The sequence below is a fragment of the Corvus hawaiiensis genome, chromosome 8 (genome assembly GCF_020740725.1).
Source record: "Corvus hawaiiensis isolate bCorHaw1 chromosome 8, bCorHaw1.pri.cur, whole genome shotgun sequence".
Classification (NCBI taxonomy): Eukaryota; Metazoa; Chordata; class Aves; order Passeriformes; family Corvidae; genus Corvus; species Corvus hawaiiensis.
This window is the reverse complement of record NC_063220.1, coordinates 36,728,582-36,755,424: the sequence shown is the minus strand read 5'-3', so window position 1 is coordinate 36,755,424 and position 26,843 is coordinate 36,728,582. Positions and strand designations below refer to the sequence as shown.

General features: G+C 46.1%; 1 protein-coding gene across 13 annotated transcripts in view; it reads right to left on the bottom strand.

Moving 5' to 3' along the window:
- The window catches only part of PCDH15 (protocadherin related 15), a 711,356-nt gene that overhangs the window by 256,024 nt on the left and 428,489 nt on the right, over positions 1-26,843 (bottom strand). For 11 of the 13 annotated variants that reach the window (XM_048310467.1, XM_048310468.1, XM_048310469.1 and 8 more), the window contains 2 exons: positions 23,235-23,249; positions 22,408-22,473 (listed from right to left, as the gene is read on the bottom strand). In XM_048310467.1, the coding sequence (XP_048166424.1) occupies positions 22,408-22,473; positions 23,235-23,249 (81 nt within the window). The remainder of the gene's footprint in view (positions 1-22,407; positions 22,474-23,234; positions 23,250-26,843) is intronic. The other 2 variants (XM_048310479.1, XM_048310478.1) reach the window with 1 other exon arrangement.

The following is a 26,843-nucleotide window of genomic DNA, read 5'->3' as shown; positions in this document are numbered from 1 at the left end:
CTATAAAAAGGTGTATAGAAAGGGTATAAAAGAAAAGCAAAAAATCATCGTGGCATCACTGCAGGCAGGGCTGCAGCAGAGCCACTCCAACGAGTCCAGGCCATTTATTACAAATAATGAAAAGAAAGACACAGCAAAGGGGGAGATTTGGTGGCAATGGCACTCTGGAGTGGCCAGCTCTGTTATCCAGGGGAATTCCACCAGGCTTGCTGGGAGATGATATCTCTAAATGCAATTTGGGTTTTGCAATCATTAAGAGAACATGGAAAGGAAGAAATATTAACAAGACTTGGGGTTTACTCCTCTCTCACTTCTTCCTTTTCATTGGTAGTATTATTACTACATTTTACTTTAATCCCAGAAGGGTTTGGGTTGGAAGGAACCTTAAATCCCATCCAGTGCCACCCCCTGCCATGATCAGGCACACCTTCCACTGTCCCAGCTTGCTCCAAGCCCCGTCCAGCCTGGCCTTGAATTCCCACAACCTTATCTTTGCTCAAGTACAGGGGTACTCATCTTGCAAAACACAAAATACGTCCTGACAGGAATCACCTCGGGGCTTGAATCCAACCAGAACAACGTGGCCAGAGCTCAGTGCAGGGAAATCCCTGAAAGTAAGCAGCTGTAAAGTGTGCAGAGCACCTTTGCTCTCCTATTAATGAATGCACCGATGCCCCATAAATGCAGTTATTTTACCCACTGTACAACGCCCAGGCAGTAAAGAATATCAAACTCTAACACAAATTCCACTACTCCACCAGAGAGGCTCAGCTAATGACTCCAACTCCATGCTCTTTGTCAAGTTAAAAGACATTGCAGACACTTGGATATTTTATATATTTAACAGCCAATTGCTCATTGTTTATTCAGACCTAAAACTTAGGTACAGCTGGGGCAGTCCCCACACTGTCCCAAAGACAGCAGGGTGGTTGTTTTGATCCAACAACCAGTCCTTTGTCATGGCAGGCAGAAAGGGAGAAGGAATCTTGCCAGAAGCATGGATTTTACCATAAGGAAGCGACTGGCAGGTGGTTCTGGGGCACAATTATCCTGGATTTATACATTTACCTGGTGTAATCCTCAATCCTGGCCATGGCACCTCTATTATCTGGCTTTATCTTGTTATTGCTACGAAGTTTCTGTGACATTCTGCTCAATCCCAGCAGAAATTTCCCATGCATGATTCCATGCACTACAACTGCTCCTCCTTACGGTTTTATTTCAGTTCATTTGCACCCTCTGAGAGTTTGCAGATATGGTTCTGCTAGCAAAATACTTTTAAAATCCATCCCAGCAACGTCAAAATTAAACATGGGTTGGTTTATTTATTTTCCTAGCTGAGTAGGTTTTTGCATCTATTCCTTCCTGCTTTCTTCCTTCTCCAACTCTTTCCAAGGAGGCTGCAGATATTTTTTTTGGTGGTGCATTCAACAGCTCTATGGGAGCCATCAGCTTCCAATCACCTCAAAGCTTCCCCTCTTTACAGGGAGGTTCTGATCCTGTCCAGCCTGGCCTTGGACACTGCCAGGGATCCAGGGGCAGCCCCAGCTGCTCTGGGCACCCTGTGCCAGGGCCTGCCCACCCTCCCAGGGAACAATTCCTTCCCAATATCCCATCTATCCCTGCCCTCTGGCACTGAGAAGCCATTCCCCTTGGCTTGGCACTGCAGGCCCTTGGAAATAGTCCCTCTCTATCTTTCTTGTCAGCTCCTTCAGGTGCTGGAAGGCCACAATTAGGTCACCCTAAAATCCAGAGCTTTTTCTACCACTTCTTACCATACAGACCTCATGGAGAATTTCCTTCTGCAAGGACACCATCAAAGAGTTCAGTAGAATCAGTATTAAAATGTGGCATATCAACAATTTCCACCTGAACTGGACACCAAGCCTTGGCTGCCCAACTGGCAGGGAGGGCTCAAAGATTCAACTTCTCCTTTTCAGACATGACTCTGCAGCCTATGGAGATACCAGATGCCTGGTTGTCTCCTTTGCCCCATCCCTGGCAGTGTCCAAGGCCAGGACGGATGGCGCTGAGAGCAGCCTGGGACAGTGGAAGGTGTCCCTGCCCATGGCAGGGGTGGCCCTGGATGGGCTTTAAGATTCCTTACAACCCAAACCATTCTAGGATTCTGTGCTTCTTTTCCTTTTATAAATCCGTGCTTCCTTTAGGGCTTTGCTGGAAACAACCCTCGTTACTCTCATTTGCTGCTGCTGTACACATCCCATCAGTTCCCTGCCTTCCAGCACGTCTGTGATGCATCTGTTCCATCAAGAACTCCAGATGTCCAGAGCACACGGATCTCACCACACTGCCATAGTTTTCAAGACTTCAAGTATTAGTACAAAGATCTCCATATTTGGTCTTGGTCTGGTTCCTTGGCTGGTCTAATCAGAACAAAATCTTACATCCTAAGGCACTTGTTCCTTGTTTTCTACCTGAAGTTAATCAAATCCTACCCTACCCATGTATTTCCTCCACAGAAGATGAATTCCCTCAAACTGCTCATTTGTTGAAACCGTTCACTGCTCAGGTTCCCTCCAGACTTCTAACCATAAATGGCATTTTGGCTGAAGTGAAATTCATCTGAAACGGCAGCTATTAAAAGGAGACATGGAACTCCATGAAAACCCTTGGAGGCACTGCTAAGCAGGTTATTCACCTCCTGCTTCTTACCCTGTTTTATGTGGGAAAACAGACTTTAATGGGAACATACCACGTGCAATCTTTAAGCTACATCAATCTGGCCAATAATTTTCGTGGTAACGTTACAGAGCTGAGAAGGGAAGAATCATTGGGGTTGGGAAAGACCTTTAACATCCCCAAATCCAACCAACAACCCAGCACAACCGCTGTCACCACTAACCCATGTGTCCTCAAGTGCCATATCCACAAGATTTTTGAACACTTCCAAGGATGGAGACCCCACCACCTCCCTGGGCAGCCTGTTCCAATGCTTGACCGCACTCTCCATGTAGAAATTTTCCTTAATATCCAATCTGAGCCTCCTGTGGCACAACTTGAGGCCATTTCCTCTCGTCCTATCGCTGGTTTCTCAGGGGAAGAGATCAACCCCATCTGGCTCCACCCTCCTCTCAAGGCATTAAAGAGCAATAAGGTGTCTCCTCAGACAACAAGGTGGCTCTCTCCTCAGCAGCCTCACTGATTTTTGGGAGCTCATCAACAGCAGTTTTGAAGATCCCACAGGTAATGCTCATTCTGGTGTGTCCCACACCCAACACCCCTCACGATTCACCAGGAGAATATTCCCACCAGACAAATCTTGGACTAAATGGCTTCCAAGCAGTAATTCCCAGTTTTGGCTCTGCTGGTAATGGTGGGTCAGTCGCACAAGGGCAGCATTTTGAGGCTGGAACCCAAATCCTCTGTGCCAAACCAGCTCATTTCTCAAAGAACTGAGGGGGTCAGCCAAGTACAGGCAGCAGCTCCAAAATTGTTCTTCTACACCTAAAATGATATTTAAATACTGCCACAGACAACATTTTCTCCCATGCTCCTACCAGGAAGAAACAAAATATTTCATGCTGGATCCAATTAAGATGCAATCAATTTTAACTGATTCTGCTCTGAGCAGGCATAAATATTTCTCATAAAGGAAGTTAGGATAATTGATTGATTTAGATTAATAGTGAGAAAGTGAACTGTATTACAAACAGCTGGGAATTAACTTTGTCCTTGCAAGCATGAAACACCACCAAAGGTCTCTCAGCCTTCAAGTACGTTAAGAATCAGAAAGGAAGAGGAGTTTTTCAAAGAGGGCAGAAATATCCACTTAGTACAGCAGGGATTTAAAGGCTGGAACACCAACAACATCCTGCTGCAATACTAATGACCTGTCAACTTCGAGTTCCAGACACAGCTCTTGATTTCAGCTGCAAAATGTCCATTTCTGTATTCATGCTCTTGCTTCAAGTTCAAAGTCCAAGTTCTCTTTTTTTGTTTGTTTCCCCCACCATGATTATTATGTTAACATCAAAAAATGTGCCACACACTTTTTTTTTTCCCTTTCCTTTCTTTTTCCTTTTTCTTCTTTTTTCTCTTTTGGGTATTCAGTTGTTAGTTGAATGACCACTTCTGAGGGCTTGCTAACCAAAACCAGGAGTTTTTCCTTGTCTCCAGCTGGAAATTACCTGCATGAACATGGCCAGAGATGGGGCAAAGTCCTGCCAGGAACCAACACACTCGAGTACATTGTTGTCCCTTCCCTGATGACTGGGAAGTGCTTCCTTAAGCACCCACAGAAGATGCACCCTCAAACCTTATCTGACCTTCAGCACAGCCTGGAGTGCTCCTCAGGGTGAGGAAGAGCACCTCAAAGCAATGACCGATTGAGGCTTTGAGAATGGCCCAAAGGATGAAGGAATGAGGCAACATCCTTGCTGCAAATCCTTGGAAAGGAGCAGCGCCCCATGCTGCCTCCTGAGCAGAACGAGCTCCAGCAGTCCTTCACTTCCCTGTCTCCTAAGAGCTGGAAATCCACCTCTGCTCAAAACAAACTCTTGTGGAAGACTTCTAAAGAGGCTGATTAACACTGGGATCACAAAATCATTAAAGCACTAGAAGGTGTTTGGGAGACTCCTCTGCTCAGTGAGAGGAAAATTCACCGCTGTCTTTGGAAGAACCCCAGAGCTGACAGAGCCCCAAACCTCTCTCACTCTGGCTGGTGCAGTGCCAAGCAGGGATGCCACTTCCCAGCTAATGGAAGAAAAGGGAGAAGAGTCTTCTGCAGGGTCAGCACATAAAATACAGACACGTCCTGGGGTGGGCAACTCGACCTTCATGGAAATATGCCGGGCTCCAAGAAAGCTGTTCCCACTCAGGCACAGGACCTTGGAACTACAATCAGATTCTATGAAAGCACCAGCCCAGCATTAATATTTTTACAAAAAACCCCAAACCAAACCAAACAAGAACCCCAGCGGAAACCATTAAGAAAAAAGCCCATCCCACACCTCAAACATTTTCCCACTGGATACATTCTGTGCCACTGTTTGCAGCTCCCTCCATGACACCCACTGACTGTCCTGCCTGCTTCCTCTGGATTTGCCCACTCCTGGCTAGGATACCCTGGCAGGATCAGACCCTGCGGCTGTTTTGTTCCTCCTTCCTGTCAGCTGTAACACCACTGTAAATTACTGGCTACAATTAGTGGTTTCTGGAGGTAAATGAGATGAAGCAAGGCCTCACCACAGGGGAATGATGACACCTGCTAAGGTTGACTCATGATCTTCACAGAAAAAAAAAAAGTGTTATGGGGGGTGATTAACTTTCTCTCATCAAAAGAATAAAACATATTTTCCATTAATTTTAAGGTTACACAGGCACGTAACCCTCAAGGGAGAAATCAACCAAAAAACCCCCAAAACAAAACAATTTGATCAGGCAAAGCAAAGCAAATGTTCCAGAAAAGAGAAGCCATTGAACACTAATAGAGATTGAACTTCGGGTTGGAAGGGAGCTTAAAGCCCATCCAGTGCCACCCCTGCCATGGGCAGGGACACCTCCCACTGTCCCAGGCTGCTCCAAGCCCCAGTGTCCAGCCTGGCCTTGGACACTGCCAGGGATCCAGGGGCAGCCACAGCTGCTCTGGGCACCCTGTGCCAGGGCCTGCCCGCCCTCCCAGGGAACAATTCCTTCCCAAGATCCCATCCATCCCTGCCCTCTGGCACTGGGAAGCCATTCCCCATGTTCTGTCCCTCCAGGCCCTTGTAAAGAGTCCCTTTCCATCTTTCCTGTAATTTCCTTCATGTCCTGGAAGGCCACAGTGAGGTCACCCCAGAGCTTCTCCTCTGCGGGCTGAACAATCCCATCTCTGCCAGCCTTTCCTCCCAGCAGAGCTGCTCCATCCCTCTGCTCATCCTGGAGCCTCCTCTGGGCTCTCTCCAGCAGCTCCAGGCCCTCCCTGTGCTGGGCCCCAGGGCTGGGGCAGCTCTGCAGGTGGGGTCTCACAAATGTGAGACAGAGGGAAAGTTGATACCAGAGAAACAAAAGATGTGAGGAGAAACCTGTGACAGACCAAGTCAAGCCCTTGGAAGCAGCTCTAAAATCCTCCATTGTTACATTTCATAGAAAGCCAGAAATCAGAGCTCTGGTCCAAAGGACAGAAAGGTCAGAAGCACTGATTATAAAAACACCCATTTTCCAGCAGGAAAAGGTGATTTAAGCCACAGGATGCTGCTGAAACCCTGCTTGCTGACACTAAGACAGAAGACATGCCAAACCAGTGTTGACAGTTCTGTGCCTCTGGTCCCAGCACGTGGACGTCTCTTGGAAGAGCCAAGAGTGCTCAGATCCCTTGGCAACAGTCCTGAAACAGGGAAAGCAAACACTGTGCCATTCTTTAATCCCAGTAAATACACACGTCACTTGGAGTCTGATCCCAGGAAAAACAATGCAAACAGACAGAGGAGACCAAATGCATGCTACAGGAGTATAATACACCTATTAACACGGGACAATGGGGAAAAAGTACATAGAATTGGTTATTTGTAATGAAATTACAAGCCTGGAGAGCAGAGGGAATGCAACTTCCCAAGTTTAAATATCCATGGCCTCGTATCACATAAGCCGATTATGAAACTATGAAAATAAACCAGATGAACATTAAATGGATTAAGAGCGAGTGAGCTGAGGTCTCAAAATGCAACCAGGAGGAAATCCCTGCATCAGCCACGTGTAAACACACAGGTCCAGGACTGGGAATGTCTTGGAAACGCAGTGTCCTGGCTGGGAAGGGTCTGGACACCACCAAGATGCTGCAGAGCCCCTCTTTCCTGTCGAGATGAAAAGAGCTGCAGGCTTTGAGCCTACTCAGGGCAAATACAGAGGTTTCTGCCAGGCCAAATTTTCCTCCAGCACCTCCCTGCCATCCCTGCTGGAGGTGGGACTTTGTCCAGGAGCACTGACACAGGGTGTAGGTGTGTAACCACGGGATAACGAGGGTGTGCCTGGCATTAGCAGAGCAAGGGGGACCACTGTGAGGTCCTGTCGGCCAAAACTCACAAGGTCAAATTAATCCGAGTCCTTGGAGAGGAGTCCAGCCCAATGACCATATCCCAGAACCTTTGATTTCATCAGAAATGCTCCAAAACACCCTTCTTCTGTTTCATCAAGCAGAGAGTGAGGAATGAGGTGCCCAGACTTGCGCTGCCTTAAGGCCCCAGGGCAAAAACTGCTTTCTGTGTGGAGACCAGCAGCCCAGCAAGCCTGAATTCCCACCACGGGAAGGAGGAAGGTGAGTTCTCTTTCAGAAGAGGGATGTTTTCCTTTAAAGGTGGGATACTTCCTTTACAAGTCAAATACATTCTTTTAGAAGTGGGATATTTACCTTTTCAAATGCTGTATCCACAATGGGATGGGATTGTTCATTAATAATGATGGTGATGACTGGGAAAGTAAACACTGTGAGGTTACAGCAGCTTGATCATTTACTCAGCACTTTTCCATCTTGCACTTCTCAGCCTTATCCCTGCACCCACCTGACAGCAAGGTTTGTATTTTAGCTGGAGCTGGAAGCGTGTTCTCCTTCCCTAATTGCCTGATGCCTTTGATGGGATGAGGCAGGGAAGGGTGAGAGGCTTAGCCCCACTCACAGCTTTGTCCTTCTTCTCTGTTTCTGGGTTTAACCTCACAGACAGCACTCACAACCCAAAATTAGCCCAACATCTAAAACTCAGAGTACACAGAGCTACTCCACGGATGATCGTTATGCTTAAAGGCTAATTAGAGCTAATAAAAATAATATCAAAATGTTCAGGGCTCTGCCTGGCTGCTGAATGAGAAGGACGATGCAAATCAGCACTGAAGGGAGAGCAAATGTGTGGTTTTAATGTATTTTAATGTTTACTAATCCAGCAGAGACATCTGACACCCACAAGGCATGTTTCCAGATAGCTGAAAATTAACAGAGATCATGCCACTAATTATAAAAACAATAAAACAAAACCAAGGCAGCACATTTTAATTAAAGAATCTTCCCTTTTGATGGGTTTTGTTTGGCTTTTTTTGATCTATGCCATGTCATATTTCAACAGTAAAAAAAAAAAAATCCCAACCCAAAGCTTCAATGTGCTGTCAGTTGGGTGAAATTGCCCTTGAAAAAAAGCAACCACCATTCCCCATCTGTCTGCAGAATAAAGGATTAATGAAAGGAAACCCTTAGTCAATTTAAAAATAATGAGCCATCAATATGGAGCTGCTTCAGCTCTATCAAAAGGAATTAACAGCTCATGGGTTTTGTTTTTTTCACCTCTGTCTCGTCTCTTTTTTTCAATACAGTTGATACTAAAAGGCAAAAATCCTAAATTTCACACTTCTCAACCACCCAATTCCTCGTCTGGTTATAAACAGGTAAAATTTACTAACTTAAGTTGGGCTTAACCTTACTAAACTGGGAGTACAACTTTCCGGCACCTTTTTTTGACACCTGAACTCCAAGCAGGCATCAACCATGCCAAGGACTTGGGAAAAACCTGGCACAAGCAAAGGCAGTGCCCAGAGCAGCTGGCATACATGGGATAATTTGAGTTGTAGGGGTAATTCTAATTGTACCCCAGGTAAAAACAACTTAAACCCCCCAGCTGATGGAGGGAACAATTCCCTGAGGATCCTGGGTTTCAGCGAACACCACCAATCATCCAGAACAGGCTGTGAGCCCACAGAAGGTGTCTTCAATCCTGTCACCCCACGCTGGAGTTTGCTCGAGCACTGCACAGCCCAAGCAGGCAGAACCCCATGTAAAGCCATTTATACACAATTTTATCACCTATTTCTCCTCTCCCCCTCCATGTTGACCCAGCGAGGCCCAACAAAGCTCATATATTTTGAATTAACGATGAAAAACACATCCTGCCAATCCACCTCCCGTGCTGGCATTTACTGGTGCTCAGGAGCTGTTTGTAATCTTGTATTCTAACCACTATCAATTATCATAAAAAGGTTGAAGTCTTCACCTGCTGTTTGATAAATAATGCATGAGAGAGCTTAACAACAGGCAAGAAATAGTACTGCCAGATCTTCAACACTCCACATCCAACCAGCCCTGCTCCCCAGGGACCTGAACAAAGCCCCTGCTCCAGTGGCAGCGCCTGGGCAAAGAAAGGTGCTTTACAAGTGCCTTTTACAGAGCTCCACCGATCAAAACCTGGCGTTTGCCCGAGACGTTGTTAATAAAATAAATGCATTAGCAGGAAGCTGTTAGAACTGGTCTCATATGCCATTCCAAGGGGGAAAAATAACATCTCAATAACCTGACAGCTCTGTGAGAACACTGATTAAACAAAGAGGTATTCCCCCATCTAAACGATTCTAGGAATTCTGCGATTGTCAGAACTCTTCTTGTGGAAATACATATTTCATTCCACTGTTACGGAGCTTTTTTCTTTATCTTTTTGTCCATTTTTCCTTTTTTTTTTTGTCCTCTTTTATGTTTTTTTTTAATAGACACAGCATCATCCCTCAGGCCCACCCTCCAGCTACACTACCAGAGAAAAGCAGCATATCCTTCCCTTTCAGCTCCTCTCAGCCAGAGATCCTTAAAAGCCAGAGCCTCCTGTGGGAAAGGTGGAAGGGATGAACACCCATGGTGACAACACACCTTCAGAAGAAATGGTTTCTCACTGCTGAGATCAACTAAGTGCCTGGAGGGGCTTCAGCAGGAGCATGAATGCCGAACAAAAGCATGAAACCAACCCCGTATGGTCATTTTACAGATTTAACATGGTAAAACATTATGAGCTGATACTTGTGGGGATTTGAGAGGGTTTTAATAACCCAGGGCAGTCCCTCAGCATCTCATGGCAGGTGGAGCTGAAGAAGGAAATCCCTCTCACGAGCCTGGAGCAAGCACAGGAGGATGAGCCCAGCCTGTGGATCCCCAGCAAGGAACTCCCCTGTCCTGCTGGACATACAGCTTAGAGGGAAATGCAGATCCTGGTATTCCCAGGCTGGAAAAATCTGGTGGAACACAGCTGAATGTTGGGAAAACCATAAGATTCTTTTGATCAGAGCTTTGCTTTTACAAAAGAAGTGGGAGAAATTAACTGCGATCCTTCATGGCCAAAGGAAGGCAAGGACAAGGGAAGGCAAGGAATGGATCCAAGGACATTCCTGTTGGAGAGATGGATGCTGACAGCCCATCGGGGGTGTGAGGTCCCACAGGGCAACAGGATCTGTGGGACAACAGGCTTAATGTATGTTCTAAAAAGGTCAAGGGTAAAAAATAAACACCAGAAAATTCCTTTAGTAAATAAGTAACAACAAATGGGCTTTCACTTACCCGTTTTAAAAAGCCAAACAAAAACCCAAACCTTTTGTTTCCCACAAAAACCCCAGGGGGAGAACTTGAGCGTGTAGGAAATCACACCATAAACATCAACCATTTGGTGACCCTATTTCCTTCCTTCACTGGGAAGCTTCTTACTATCTGATGAGATACAGGCTACAAAAAAACTTGTTCAGTTCTAATCCTAAAGGACAGAAAAGTCAAATTTTGCCTCAAATTAATTGCTAAAGGATCTTGAAGTAGAGGTATGGCTCTTGTTGTGATACAGTAACCACATCATGGAGTGGTTTGGGTCGGAGAGGACCCCCTTCTTCTTCCACCCCCTGCCATGGACACCTTCCACTATCCCAGGTTGCTCCAAGCCCCATCCAACCTGGCCTTGGACACTTCCATGGCTGGGGAGTCCCCCAGGGGACCGAGCCAAAGCCAGAAGGGAATTCCCCAGGGGTCTCTGGTCTGTGGGACAAGCAGAGGTAATTCTGGAAAGCAAAACAGATAAAAAGTGACCTTTGACATGCCCTTTGCCCAGAAATTAATTTTGTGCCTTTCTGTGCCTTTAAACTGAGCCGGAGAGGAGGGAGAGGAAAAAAACTGAGCAAACTTTCAAATCAGTTGTTTCAAGGACACAGAGATATGCACTCCTCTGCTTCTGCAGCGGCAGGAGCAGGAGGAAGCACCCTGCTTCCTTTCCAACCAGTTTTCCAGCTCCTTTTTGCTCTGGAGGGAGACGGAGAGTTGAACTTTGTTTTTCCTGGCACTTTGGTTTTTTTCCCTTCTTCTTTTTTTGGACTGTTTTAACATCAGAACACCTCAGGAGGGTTCTCCACTGAGGCCCTGGAGGTGGGCCCACGACCCAGCTCCAAGGAGGAGGAGAGAGACTCCATCAGCCATGGAAGGACTCTGAAATTTTCCCAGGTTTCTCTCCACAGAAAGAGGTTTTATTATTTAGCATTATTATCCTTTTCCTGTGCTAAATAATGTTTGTTTCCTGTTTATTAAATAAATACTTTTTATCTCTTTCACTTTCCTCTGAGGAAAATCTCTTTTTTCCTGAACCTGGTGGGGGGAAGGATAGTTGTAACCTGCCTTCTCTCAGAGGATAATTTCCTCCAAATTTGTCCAAACTGGCACAGACAGACAGATAAGAAGAGCAGCTTGCAGGCTACAAAACTTAGAAAGAAATTAGGACATTCAACAGTGAATTGCAGTGAGGGACCACCATTCCCAAAGAAATTCCCAAAGGCACTCAGTAAGATTTTTATTTGTAAAAGGAACGAGACACTTGTAAAAGGAACGAGACACGAGAAAAGGCGTTAACAGAGGGAGCAACCAGGTGAAAATCACAGATCACTAATGCTGGAAGAGACCTCTGAGACCATCGAGGTCAACTGTTAACTCAGCACTGCCAAGGCCACCACTAACCCATGTCCCCAAGTGTCCCATCCACATGGCTGTAATACTCCTCCAGGGATGGGTGGATTTACCACTGCCCTGGGCAGCTCTGCCAGGGCTGGACAACCCTTTCAGGTAGGAATTTTCCCGGCATCCAACCTGAGCCTCCCCTGGCCCAGCCTGAGGCCGTTTCCCCTTGTCCTGCCCCTGTTCTCTGGGAGCAGAGCCCGACCCCTCCCCGGCTGCCCCCTCCTGTCAGGGACTTGTGCAGAGCCACAAGGTCCCCCCTGAGCTTTCATCTTCTCATCAGACTTGAGGATTATTCACCAGAAACCTCAGAGAGGGGAAGAAACAGCCCATGGGCCACATCTCAGGCCAGCACTGCATCTTCTCCCCCAGCCCTCTGTATGCTGGGAGGAACTATTGGAAAGATTTGGATGCATCAAACAGAGGGTGTGGAGCTGCATGTGAGGGGAAACAGGATCGGTAACCAAAATAAAAGAAAAATTAAAAGAGAACAAACAAAAGTGATTAAAACACACAGACCCACTTGAAAAGTGAGATGGTTCTCCCTGCTGCTGCTTTCCTCAGGGATTCCCTTTCCAAAAACTGTGAATTCCTTGCATGGAAGATAATTTGTCACAGAACTGCTCTTTTAAACTTCACCCTGTTGTGAAAGTGACAAAATAATAGGACCAACACGAATGCTCAGCAGTGCATTTCAGAAGCAACATGTGCCAGGTTTTTCATTGGGCTCGTAAACCATCCTGAGAAATAAAACTTTATGTGTGGTAGCAGCAACGTATAATTATTCTTCTGAAAAGAATTAATATATATTTGGGCAAAAACCTGGTAAAAAATTCATAGATCATGGAATGGTTTGGGTTGGAAAGGAACCTAAACATGATGTAGTTCGACTCCCCTGCCCCGGGCAGGGACACCTTCCACTGTCCCAGGCTGCTCCAAGCCCCAATGTCCAGCCTGGCCTTGGGCACTGCCAGGGATCCAGGGGCAGCCCCAGCTGCTCTGGGCACCCTGTGCCAGGGCCTGCCCACCCTGCCAGGGAGCAATTCCTTCCCAATCTCCCATCCATCCCTGCCCTCTGGCACTGGGAAGCCATTCCCTGTGTCCTGGCACTCCATCCCTTGTCAAGAGTCTCTCTCCATGTTTCCTGCAGCTCCTTTAGGCACTGGAAGGTCACAGTGAGGTCCTCTCCGGGTTGAACAATCCCAGCTCTCCCAGCCTTTCCTCCCAGCAGAGCTGCTCCATCCCCCTGCTCATCCTGGAGCCTCCTCTGGGCTCTCTCCAGCAGCTCCAGGCCCTCCCTGTGCTGGGCCCCAGGGCTGGGGCAGCTCTGCAGGTGGGGTCTCACCTGAGCACAGGGGCACAGGGGCAGAATCCCCCCTCCCCTGCTGCCCACGCTGGGGGCTCAGCCCAGGGCACGGGGGGGTTCTGGGTCCCAGCTCTCGCCCACAGCACCCCCAGGTCCTTCTCCAGGGCTGCTCCAGCTGCTCATCCCCAGCCTGGATTGATGCCAGGGGTTGCCCTGACCCAGGGGCAGCACCAGCACCTGGCCTGGTTAAACCCCATGAGATTCTTGTCCCTCCAGACCACAACTGCCCCAAACATCTCCAGAAAATTGGACTTACCAGAAGGAGAAAATGATCCCTAGGATCGTGCTAATGGTATAACTTAGAGACAGCCAGAACGTCCAGACTTAATGATTTATTTTAATCAGGCCCTATGTTTCTAAACAATTGTGTCAATAGGATAAGAATGTGGAATAGCAGAGTAATGATGAAAAATTATGGTTGAATAAAGGGGTAGGAAACTCTCAGAGCCACGGAGCAGAACATTTGGCTTGATTAGCATGACTTTGAAAATCTAAAAGGATACAAGGAGCTTTCACATGAGACTGTGTAACAAAATAAACCAACAAATGTAATTTATGTTTGAGCCAAGTAGGGCTTTGAAATCCATCATTTATTGAATTATTTTACTGTTCCAAGCAGTCTGCTGTTCAAAACAAGCAGTAACTTAGGCGTGATTCTTATTAGCGATTCAAAGTTGGAATGAAGAGAAAAATTCGGATGTTTTGGAGCAATCTGCTTAAAAACATGGGGAATATGAGGGAGAAACATATTATCCATGAATTACTAAGCAGTTATCCATCATCTTAAGATCAAAATAAAATTAGTGCAATTAAAGGAAGCTGAGACATGACTATTTAAAAAGCCATTTTTTCTCATGTTTTCCCCTTCCCCTCCCCCTTTTTTGGGGGGGGATGAAGGGTTATGAAAACATTGAGGACAGCTCATTACTCATCTGGTCCAGATCCCTGCTCCCAGTGTCACATCCAGACACATGCTGAAGAATGGGAAATGCAAAGCCATACCTGCTCACCCAGGTGTGAAAAGGGACTGGGGTTATATCACCACTTGAAATGGAAATTTAGGTGAGGTTTCCTTGGAAGGAGGTAATTTTTCAAGAGCATGCCTGGCTTACAGAAGGCATCTCGGAAAAGTAATGGGAATTTTGTCCTGGAGGACAGACTTCCCAAGATCCTCAGGCACCTCCTGAGGAATCCCAGGATGGATCAGGCTGGAAGAGAGCACAAAGAGCATCTGGTGGCACCTCCCTGCTCCAGCAGGGCCATCCCAGAGCACAGGGCACAACACTGTGTGCAGATGGGTCTGGAATATCCCCAGGGAGGAGACCCCAGAGCCTCTCTGAGCATGGACCAGGCTCTGCTCCGGGGGCCCAGCAATGGCACCAGAGGAATAGGCAGGGACTGATCGCAGGAAGTTCCCCCTGCACAGTAGGCAGAACTGCCCTGGGCAGGTGCCACAATGACTCAGCTTCTCCCTTCCTGGATTTTTTATCGATTTTTTTATATCCCTGTTGTGCTCCAGAGGGAAGCAGGGAGGGGACCTGTGCCTGGACACCTTTGCACCCTGCTCACTCTGTACTGCAACAGGACTTGAGTGCAAACCCTGCCTCTCCCAGCACTTCCCCAGCCCTTTGGCACTGTGAGCTCTCGTTTTTACTGTAGTTTTGTCCATTTTAATCAAACACTTCATTTCCCAGCAAGGTAAGGTGGGGAATTCTTTTGACACAGAAGAGACAGAAAGGAGACCAGTTTGGGAGCCCATCACACTGCTGAACGGGTCTCCTGCTGTTAGCTGGACTTGGAAAAGAACTGACGTGCCTCCAACCATTCAGATGGAATATTGGGAAGAAATTCCTCTCTGTGAGGGATTTCAGGCCCTGGCACAGGGTGCCCAGAGCAGCTGGGGCTGCCCCTGGATCCCTGGCAGTGTCCAAGGCCAGGCTGGACACTGGGGCTTGGAGCAGCCTGGGACAGTGGAAGGTGTCCCTGCCCATGGCAGGGGTGGCTCTGGATGGGCTTTGAGGTCCCTCCAACCCAAACCAGTCTGGGATTCCTACACAGGACTCAGCTGACCAAAGGTGAGTTTTGAGAGCTCAGGTGGCTCAGCTCAGCAGAACCCCAGCAGGTCCAAAGAGTCAATTCCAGACTGAGCAGCTCCAGCACCCAAGAACCAGCAGAGCTGGGAATTTTGGAAAGGGAGCACTTGCCCAGAGAGCTCACTAGAGCTGAGGGAAGAAGGATGAATGCATTCTGAGCTTCAGGGTAGGAACTCCTTCATTTGACAAAGAATTCACATAAAAAAACATTCCTCAGAAAGCAGAAGTTCCATTCACTCTGACACCAGAGACATGAGAGGAGACCTGAGCTCTCAGGACTGGGACATCTCCATGGGAGTCACTGCTGTGGGACAGCAGAGCCAGGCTGACCTTTCCTGGGAGCTGCTTGGAGCAGCCTCCCCCAGACTTATCAACCCTGCTTTGGGCTCTGTTTTACACTCCAAAATTAAAGCGACACCAAAACACTTGGAAAGCACATTGCAGTTCTGGACACCAACCCACACCACCCTCTCCCTGGAGCAAAACTGATTTTAAACAGCCTTAAAAGCTATCAAATCCTCCCAGTCTTGCACTGCTTTACTGGGACTGCGAAGGAGAAGACAATCAAAGAGCATTGCTACTGCAACATTTGATGTTGCAAAATTATATGGAAGAAATAATTAGGGGAAATATGCAGTTCTTTATTGGCTAAGGTAAATAGACACCCTGGGAATATGAATGGATCACGTACTGCAATTTGAATAATTTATTCTGACTACTCAAACTGTCATAGACGAGCTGTTCAGAAAAATTCCAATCACTCTGAGGAGAATTTCCAGTAAAAAAGGAAATCCCAAACCCATTTTGAAAAGGCCTCGGCATTACAGAGCAGAATCGTGATCCACAACAATTATCCTTACCCCAAAATGGAGTTAAATTCCTCATTTTTGTCATCCAAACATCACTTCTCTCTCTCATCCCTGGAGGTAATTCAAGGACCTCTATTTCACCTCCCCCGAGGGCATCAGCACCAGGTTAGGATATTTTTCTAGACAGCTGACAGCACAAAAATAATTAAATATTTCCAACTCTATCCCTATTTTCTACCCTTAAGAATTAATCAGTTTCTAAAAGGACAACTTTTCTCTACGACTGCTACCCCAAATTATCTCCTGCTTTTTGAAACTCTCATTTTTCTTTTTTAAAGACATAATTTAAAAAAAAAAATTACTGAAAGAGGAGAATTGAAGAGATCTTTAACAACGGCTCTGCTTCAGTCCCAACCACTGCTGATGTGCTGATAAATGGAAGTAGAAAAATAAACTCATCCACTTTACAGCTTCCTCAGCCTTTACACATTTGTCCTACATGAAAAACATGAGAATTTAAATCCATGGCATAGAAACAGCATTAGACACCAAATTGATTCATTACTTCCCAATGAAATCCTTAATACCCAAATCTGGAGAACGCATCACTTCGGAACAGAAATGAACAAACAGGCTCAAATGAAAAGAAAAATAATTTCCATAAATTTCGGTCTCTTTTCCCATCTCATGAATTTATAAACTAAATCAAATTGTCAGGGAAGAAGTGATACTTCCTCGAGCACATTTTGATGGAAGCACCTGCAGTCAGAGTAGAGAAGCAACACCTATGAGCCAACTGCTGACATGAAAAATGGGAAAAAAACATAAATAGAAGCTATAAAAAATAAAAATATTCCATATTTCAGCTGACTGAAGGCATTTATCAGCTGAGTAAATTACGAAGGAATTTGTGGACAGTTCTTGGATCAGAGCATTTAGAAAAATAAACCAAGTCAGCTACAGTTGGGTCTCTCTTGATTCCCTGGCACTTGCACCCTGGCACAGGCTTCCCACCCCCAGCCAGGGAGGCAGCAGCAGGAAGTCCTATTGCAGAAACTTTCCTGGAATGTTCATTGCTCCCAGTGGATTTCTATGGCCAAATTTATCCTCTTTCTCTACATCTAATCAGCGCACTCCTAAACAGCACAGGAACGCTTTGGACAATCCAGAACTAGAGCCAGTACTGCTCACAGCACCACAGAGTTTGGGTTGCAAGGGACCTGAAAGCTCACTCAGTGCCACCCCTGCCATGGGCAGGGACACCTCCCACTGTCCCAGGCTGCTCCAAGCCCCAGTGTCCAGCCTGGCCTTGGGCACTGCCAGGGATCCAGGGGCAGCCCCAGCTGCTCTGGGCACCCTGTGCCAGGGCCTGCCCACCCTCCCAGGGAACAATTCCTTCCCAATATTCCATCCAGCCCTGCTCTCTGGCACTGGGAAGCCATTCCCTGTGTCCTGGCACTCCATCCCTTGTCCCGAGTCCCTCTCCAGCTCTCCTGGAGCCCCTTTAGGCCCTGCAAGGGGCTCTGAGCTCTCCCTGGAGCCTTCTCTTCTCCAGGTGAACACCCCCAGCTCTCCCAGCCTGGCTCCAGAGCAGAGGTGCTCCAGCCCTGGGAGCAGCTCCATGACCGCCTCTGGACTCTCTCCAGCAGCTCCAGGTCCCTCCTGTGCTGGGCCCCAGGGCTGGGGCAGCTCTGCAGGTGGGGTCTCACTTGAGCACAGGGGCACAGGGGCAGAATCCCCCCTCCCCTGCTGCCCGCATTTGCTTATCCCAGGGCACGGGGGGGTTCTGGGTCCCAGCTCTCACCCACAGCACCCCCAGGTCCTTCTTCTCTTAGAGCAGCATCCATAGGAAACCCCTGGCTCCCAAAGGAGCCCAGGGATGAGCAGATGGAGCAGAACTGCACAGCCCTGTGATGTGGCACAGTCCCCAGCAGCAGCCATGTGGGGCACACGAATCAATACAAATCCACTCCTCCTGTTTGAATTTGTCCAGAACATTCCACAAGGGCAACAGCTTCTGACAGAAGTTACTCAATCTGGCAGCTATTGGATCTAACGGATCACCTCTCCTCCTATATAAAAACATAAAGCCAGAATAAACTCCACAGAGCGAGGCCTAATTTGAGCAGATGTTATTACAGGCCTGGGCCTGATCCAGCTCAGATTTGTACTGCTGGCTAATCTAATGTCTTAGACCTGGGATTAATGACCACAGAATAGCATCAGCACCCAGAGATTCACCAAAACACTGCTGGCACTCATCGCTAAAATCACATCATCCACCTCGACTGCTCCCTGAGCTGGAATGGCCAGGCTGGGCCTAGACCCTCGGACTACAAGTGGCCAGATTTAATTCCAAGGTTTATTTATTGGCTGCAATACCTTAACTTAGATCTGCACACCACACCACATCTCCATTGCCAGACAAACCAAATCCCGGGCTGGTGAAGATATGTTTGAAAAGGATGGTCAAAAGCTGGTCAAAAACATTCATAAACACTTTAGGGAGCTGTAAGATTGTCCAAAGATGTGGGAAAAATCTACGTGTGGCCAGAGAGGCATAAAGACAATGGCATGAACTAAATTAAAAATCAACTGAACCACTTTCTCCCTGGAAACATTTCATAGGAATGATAACAACATATAAAGTAATAATTTGAATTTTTTCCATTGTAGAAATGCCGCAAAAAATAGTGCAATAGAGTAAAAGCAAAGTGCAAAGAGTCCTCAAGGTGCCTTTATGGGAAAACTGAGAAAAATCAAGACGAAATCACAGCTCGGTGTCTTTCCACACCTACACATACACTGCAAACTTGGGAAATGCTGTTCTCAGAATCCCTTGAAGTGGTAAAACTAAGATGACTTTCCCTCATAAAGCTGATTTTGGAATGAAAGGAACCAAGAGGTGAAAGTATTTTTGTTTAAAATTAAAGAGTGAGATGGTCGTGAAGACAATACAAGAATATCATGGAATCATTTAGGTTGGAAAAGCCCTCCAAGGCTGAAGCACTCTCAAGTCATTAATTCACCCATCTTCCTGAAACAGGAGGGAAAAGTAGGAAATGAACATGGAGCCACAGCTCTTAAGGAATGCCTTTCCTGTGCTCAGGGCACAGCAACTTTCCAAGGTGATTTTACTAAGCAACTTCTCCCCTTAGCCAAAATGCCTGGGATAGCAGGACCCTTCCTTCTTGAGGGCTAAATTAGTTCAATTCCAGCCCAACCTGGTGGTCACTGAGCATTTAATTAAGTAAGGAATATTCAGAGTATAACTCCCAGTCCTTATCAGCGCACCTAAGCCCACTTCAGGAGGGAGGCTACAGGTTTTGTGCCTCTGGGGACATTCTCTTCAATCCCTGTCAATTGTCTCTGAAAACCCAGTAAAACCAGTTTGGACCAGCATGGAAATTGTCAATGTGCCTCAGCAATCAGGTCCATTCTTCCAGCATGACATATAAAAAACTGAAAACAAATTGGTCCAACAGAATTAGGGGGAAAAAACCCCAAAGCTTTGTTTCCTGCATTTTTGTACCCATTGTTTTCCCATGAGTCCCTCCCCACAGGGCGTTGTGGAAGGGGATTTGAAGCGCCATCACACATCCTCTGCCTCCCCAGGAAGTCAGGCTGATGAAAGGTTGCTGCTGAGAGAGCAGGAAGGTGAAAAGGTATAAAAATAACACCTGATCCACCCAGAGCCGTGAAAGCTGCACTTCCCTGGGTCAGACATCCCCAGGGAACATGGAGGGAAGAGAGCAGGAGGTGTTGGGATTTGCTCCCATTATTCATTAGAGCACTCAAACCATCATAAGGGAAGGGGGGAGAAAAAAACCCACCAAAATAAAATCAAACCACGCCAACATCGACTGATTTTTCTAGGATGGGAAAGAACACAAAGCATTCCTAACTGTGGAATGTTTTTGTTCTGGATGGAGTACCAAGACGCCAGCTCCTCTTTGTCCTCATGTTAGGGGGATTCACTTTGGTCTGCTTGTTTCCTCTACCACAACCTCTACTTTCTCTTCCAAATTCTAATTTAATCTCTAAATCTTTAAATCTTGCCTTGTAGAAGTCCTTTCCCAAGAGTCTACTTTCCACCAAAAACCCTGCCCAAGGATTCAAAGCCCTTGAGAATTTCAGGATGCTCCTCTGAAGGGAAAAAGCACAGGTGGCTCCACATGGAGGCCTCCAAAAATGTGGAGTACAGTGGCAATGAGAAGGTCTGACCTAGGAATAAGGCTCATTCAGTCTTTACAACAAGTTAAAGCCAAGTCTCAAATCCAGTAATTAAATAAAAATAAATCCATGGGTGAAAATAACTCTCTGCTTATAAAAATCATCCAGAAAATTCGGGTTTGCTGTTAATACGATCTGAAATGCTATCACCCAATTCAGTTCAACACAGGGAAGATCATAAAATAATACATTTACTCCTTAAGAAAGGTCAGGTTCACTCCTTCTAGGATTGCTCACATGAGCACAATCATAACGTAATTTACTATTGTACCTAAATTACTTGATATAAAGTGATATTCATCCCACAGTGGGAAACTGTCAAATCTTAACATCTCTGCTGATCTCAGGAAGATCTTCAAAGGTCACGCACGGTACCTGTGTGCCTGACTATGAAAACAAGCAACAGTTATTTGGGAAAATATTTTTATTCTGTGAGATTTGCTGGTCTCTGACTTCCTGTGAATTAGGAATGATTGAGCTCAATGTGCCATGGCACAATGGAACTAAGTATCTGTTTCCTAAGAGCAGGATTTTCTGTTTATTGTGCTGCCAGAGCTCAATGACCACATGCACTGGATGGAATGAAATGTCCCAGCCATCGTTTTGAGATCTTGAGATCCCAAAGCCTCAGAAAAGCCATTCCAACATCAACAACAGACCCTTGGAAGCTACAGTGCAGTGCAAGAACTAAGACAAGGAGGAGATTTCACACTTTGTGTGAGCTTGAGACATATTTGTATAGATTAGAACAGAATTAGGTGGATTTTTATTTCTGCATCTCTTGGCAATCCCAACATAAAGTTCGGTCACTGGAAATGTAGAACATCATACATTCCTTATTAACTTTTATATCACAGACTGGGTTGGGTTGGAAGGGACCTCAAAGCTCATCTCATCCCAACTCCTATGCCATGGGCAGGGACAACCTCCCACTAGACCAGTTTGCTCCAAGCCCTCTTGAGCGTGGCCTTGAACACTTCCAGGGATGGGGAGTCCACAACTTCAACCTCTCTTTCTAAAGGTTTTCACAAAGTTTTTTTGATGGCAACATTGGTTTGGATTTATTTATAACCCCTTGTGTGGGAAACAGAGAAGCAGAAACTTCTACAAGTTTCTACAACATAAGGCGCCAACAAAATAATGCTGATGACACCCTTGCTGTTAGTACAGATTTATTTCTAATGAGTAGGGAGGATGAAAGGCTATGAGAGATGAGCTCTGGCAGCGAAACCATTTCAGCTGAGGGGGTTACTCCACCGAAACTGAGCAGCCCACAAATGGAACACATCAGAATACAACAGCAGCTTGCCAAGAACCAATGCATCTGATTCAAAGAGCACAACCATCTTCGTAGCCCTCTTTTGGACACTCCTGACTGCAGGAAAAACCACCCCAGGAGGAGGAAAAGAGCCTGGTTTTAACAGCCACCCCAGAACCAGAGCTTTTCAGCACACAGGTGTGTTAACGATTTATTGAGGGGCTTTACCCATAAATGCATTTATCCAGCCGACCTTGAGCAACTCCAACAAGGAATTCCCCCGGGAATAACAGCAGAGGGGTTCCACCAGCATGACCTGGCTTTGTTCACCATCTCAGGCGCCCGTATCTGATAAACCACAACCACACACGGCACAAAACCAGGCCCAGCTTGCAAGGTAAAAAAAGAAAACCCTAAACACACAGAATAAAAAGCAGGAAAGAGTAGTAACTTACTCTCAGGAGTAAGCTGATTGTAACAGGGTAAAGCACTTCACCCCATCACATTACTCTGACAAATGCAATGCTCAGACCACAGATCAACAACCTAAGAACTCTGTGACTTGACAGGAGAACTAAAATACTAAAAAAAAGGGACATTCATTTTCTTTTTGAAATTTCCGACTTCATGCAACTTCTGCCATTTCAGAGGTGTCCTTAAGCTCATGTTCTTAAACTTAGAGCAAACCAACGAGCAATCTGCCAAAAGCCACGTGGGAAACCCACAAGACCACATTGTTAACACTCCTGTCACGCTGCAGAGTAAAATTTCAGCTTTACCCAAACACAACAAAGCCAAAGACTGACCAGAACTTTGTCCTCTGCTACCATCCCACTGACTTAAGAAAAATTAAGAAGGTCTATTTGCAACAAAAGCCTTAAAGACTAGTTAGAAATAATTTCTTGTATAAATAATTGTGGGGCACTCACCGTTGCGACTCTCCTCGTCAATGGGAACTATTGTGGCTGGAGGACCTGTTCTGGCCAACTTGCAATCTATAAGGATGAAAAGAAGAGTTATTTCTCATTGCAAAAGTAGGATCTTGGGGGTTTTGTCGTTGGGGTTTTTTTTTAAGTCAGCATATTTGGCATGCTGAAGGCAAGTATTCCCTTCAATGTGATGTGGGTATGAGCTACAACTGATAGTAAAGTTACACTCACAAAGGATCAAAATCGGAGCTGTTTGCTTATCCCTTACTCAGACTGCACATCATAGACACACACCCCTCAAATCACAGAATCATGGAAGGGTTTGGGTTGGAAGGGCCTTAAAAATCATCCAGTGCCACTCCCCGCCATGGGCAGGGACACCTTCCACTATCCCAGGCTGCTCCAAGCCCCAGTGTCCAGCCTGGCCTTGGACACTGCCAGGGATCCAGGGGCAGCCCCAGCTGCTCTGGGCACCCTGTGCCAGGGCCTGCCCACCGTCCCAGGGAAGGATTGTGGTCACATTCCACCACAATCCAGTTGGATGGCTACCCTAATGAAGTTTGTGTCTTGCTCTAGAGATCCCATCAGGAATCTCGGTGTCTGTCAGGACACAGGGAATAAGATGGTAATTTAACCCAAAGAAATAACAAAGGAATGATTAAAGGGTATAAATCATAATTAAAGCTTCACAACAGAAACAAACATAATTTGAACTTAATTGCAACGAAAAAGGATCTACTTAGTGAATGGAATTTTAATAACTCTAAGGAGAACACAAATGAAAAACAGACGAGCAATGTTCAGGAAGTCATATTTTGCCATCTTACCCTCATATTGCCAGTCTGGAGTCAAAAGTTTAGTCATCAATGGAAGCAGAGCAGAATAACGAAAGAAAATAAGTAAGAGTTTGTTGGTTTACTCAAAAGAGAGGTTCAAAGATATCAAGCAGTACATGCAGAGCTAGCAAACGTATAAGTGTAGCCTTAAAATACATAAAAGCATGATCACCACGTGTGATGACTGTATTTTAGTACCAGCCAGGTTTTCTACATTGAACAGCAGAAAACCAGCACCCCCTTTAAAGCACATGGAAATAAAAGTTCATTAGGAAGAGCTTTTCATTTTCCAAGAGCCTCATTGACTCAGCAAGAAAAGAGACAACCATTCTTCTTCCCAATCCACCACACAGGACTGTCTGAGATTGCAGCCCATGATTTTATAGATTTTAAGAGGTTTCTCTGATCCACAGCCCAACCAAACCTCATTTGTATTAAATGGTACCTTCTAATCAAGTTCTGAATTCAAAATAGGAAAGAAATACTCAGCTATTACTGGTTTGTTTTGGTTTTTTGGGGTTTTTTTTACACACAACAAGAGAAATTTTCCCAAGAGAAAATCATCTGTAAATTAAACACAAGAGCAAGCTGAGGTAAATTCTATTTCCCAGCTTATGGTAAAAATTACACATTCGTCAACTTCAAAGGACCCACACTGCAGCTTGTTACAGCCTCAAATTACCCCAGCACAGACAAGGCCTACAAAAGGAGGTGAGAACAGTGATGCATTTGCTCAGATCTCCATTTAGGTGAAGCCCCTAAAGGACACCTCTACATCACTGGGATTTCCTCCAGCAGCAGCTTTGTGTCGCTGATGCTCAGTTCAACTGCAAGGCCAAACATCTGAACATCCAAAGATTCATCCATATGAACAGTCTGAATAATGCTGGAATTCCCCAAGCACTGTGTGCACACAGCTCTGCAACAGCCCCAGGGAGGAGAGCCCAGAGCCTCTGTGGCCAATGTGCTCAGGGCTGGGCACTGCCCAGGGCAGCAGTTCTGCCTCCTGGGCAGGGCAATTGCTGGGCTCAGGCCCTGCCCGGTGCTCTGGTGCCATTGCTGGGCCCCGGAGCAGAGCCCGGGCCCTGCTCGGAGCCCTCCCTGCAGCCAGGGACAGCCAGGGCTGAGGGCCCCTCTCAGCTGGGGCTCCTCTCGAGGCTGAGCAGCCCCGGCTCCCTCAGCCTGTGCTGGGCACGGAGATGCTCCAGGCCCTTGCTCAGCTGCGCAGCCTCCGCCGGCCCCGCTCCAGGAGCTCCCTGGCCCTGCTGTGCTGAGGAGCCAGGGCTGGACACAGCACTCCAGAGGTGCCTCCAGGGCTGCCCAGAGGGGCAGGATCCCTCCCCCCCATACAGATATTGAGAAATAGAGGGAGCTGCTGTGGGTGCCCCTCACTCGCACTCCTCACGTCACTGCCTGTAGAGATCCACCACCACACTGACTTTGCCGTCACAGAATCATTTGGGTTGGAAAAGACCTCCAAGGTCACCAAGCCCAACCTGTGACCTAATACCTCTGTGCACACTTCACCATTTCAAAGTGCCCTAGACAGTCTAAATAAAATTATGAATGCATGAACTCTCCCTCCATATTCCTTTCATTCTTCTATGGTCTACTTTGATACATAACAATTGAAAATTCTCTGTTTGTTTCCTTTTTAAGAATTAAATTAACTATTGTTATATTTTAAAGCTTTTTCTTTTGCAGGCATTAACAGAGCAAATAAATCACCTGGAAAACCACATCTTTCATACCACTGTAGTTTCTTATGAACACACTGTGTGAGAGGATAAGAAATGTTTGAATTATCTACATGAAATATGGCCTTTGATTTTTTTTTTCCTCTGGTCTTATTTTTTCCACTGAATACAATAAAAATTCCAGGGCCATAACAAAACCAACTCTAACTTTTTTTCTAGAGATGTGTGTTATCATTTTCTAGAGGTTCAGGATTTGGGGAACTGAAAGACCCTTCAACAAGCTGTTAATAAGGGCAAAGAAGCTCAATGATAAAACTTTCATGCAACATTGTTTTCAACAGTGACCACCACACACACAACCAAACTAAATACACAAATAGAAATCCAAACCAGGGACAATTTTTCAGTCCAAAAATTGCATATATCTCACTAAAAGAATAATAATGATTTTTTTTTAACTCCATGAGCTTTTCCCCCATCTTCTTTGCTTCCATGATGATATTTTCTCCCTGCTGAGTGTCCCAGTGAAAAGCTCACCCAAATTAGACCAACTTCTATTTTACAGTCAATAAGAAAACGATCAAAATTACAAGTCAAATACATGTTCACATGTTAACAACTTTTCCCAAAGTTGGTTTTCCATCAAACACATCCAAATTTCCAGAATAATAATCAAAGCATTCTACAGTGAATTAAAAAGGAATGTTCAGCATTTAAAAGGAATGTTCAGCATTCCAATGTGGATCTCAGGAGTCACAGAGAAAAGGTAGGGCTGGCCAGTGAAATTCAGCAATTTGCAGAGGATTTATTGCAAGTGTGAGCAGGTGAAGCAAGAAAATTTATCATGAGATAAATTTCAGTGAAAAGAAGAGATTAGAGCAAGAGCCGGAACTAGGGGAGAAAAAAACCCAAGCAGGATGGGAGTAGGAAACTTGTGGATTATCCACATGGCACCAGTAAGAGAATTGTGAAGAAACAGAGTTTTCTTGCCTAGATAAGAGTTTACAGATTATTTCACCTAATTTCACCATGTCAAATCGCAGATTGCTTTTGCTTTTTCCGACACGTCACCCTTCCCTTCTGCAGGAGCAAACCTAACAAAGCCAGAGCCTCAGTTCCACATCCACTGCCATACACTGAACAGACAAATCTAAAACTGCAGCCTGACACAGATTTCCAATTCAGAGACAGTAATTTGAATTAAAAACCTTAAAGACAAGGGGTAAGTTGTGAATATATGGGTGGTACCTTTTTTCCCCCTCACAAAATAGAATCAATAAGCAGCAGTATGAGTTCAATAAACCATAAGCTCAAGCACTGTGTTGTACAATCAGGCACCAGCCAGAGATGGTAGGAATTTCTGGGAACATGAAAAAGAACATCTTTGGACTGAGCCAGGTGCAGAGAAAGGTTATTCCCATTGTCAGGAGGATGGAGAATCTATCCCGTAAGAATGACAGAAGTTGGAATTTATTTAATCAAGGAAAATGGAAGCTCTCTGGAAATACACTTGGGGAAGTTAGTAAGGAGGGCAAAGTAAGTTCCTTGAGCTAAAGAGCAACACCAGTGAGCAGTGTCCCTTGGGAAAGGGATTCCATGAATTGTCCTCAGCGATGTTATGTGGAAGAGGCTCAGTTTTTAGGAGAATCCCAGAATGTTTGAGTGGGAAGGGACCTCAAAGCCCATCCAGTGCCACCCCTGCCATGGGCAGGGACACCTCCCACTGTCCCAGGCTGCTCCAAGCCCCAATGTCCAGCCTGGCCTTGGGCACTGCCAGGGATCCAGGGGCAGCCCCAGCTGCTCTGGGCACCCTGTGCCAGGGCCTGCCCACCCTGCCAGGGAACAATTCCTTCCCAATATCCCATCCATCCCTGCCCTCTGGCACTGGGAAGCCATTCCCTGT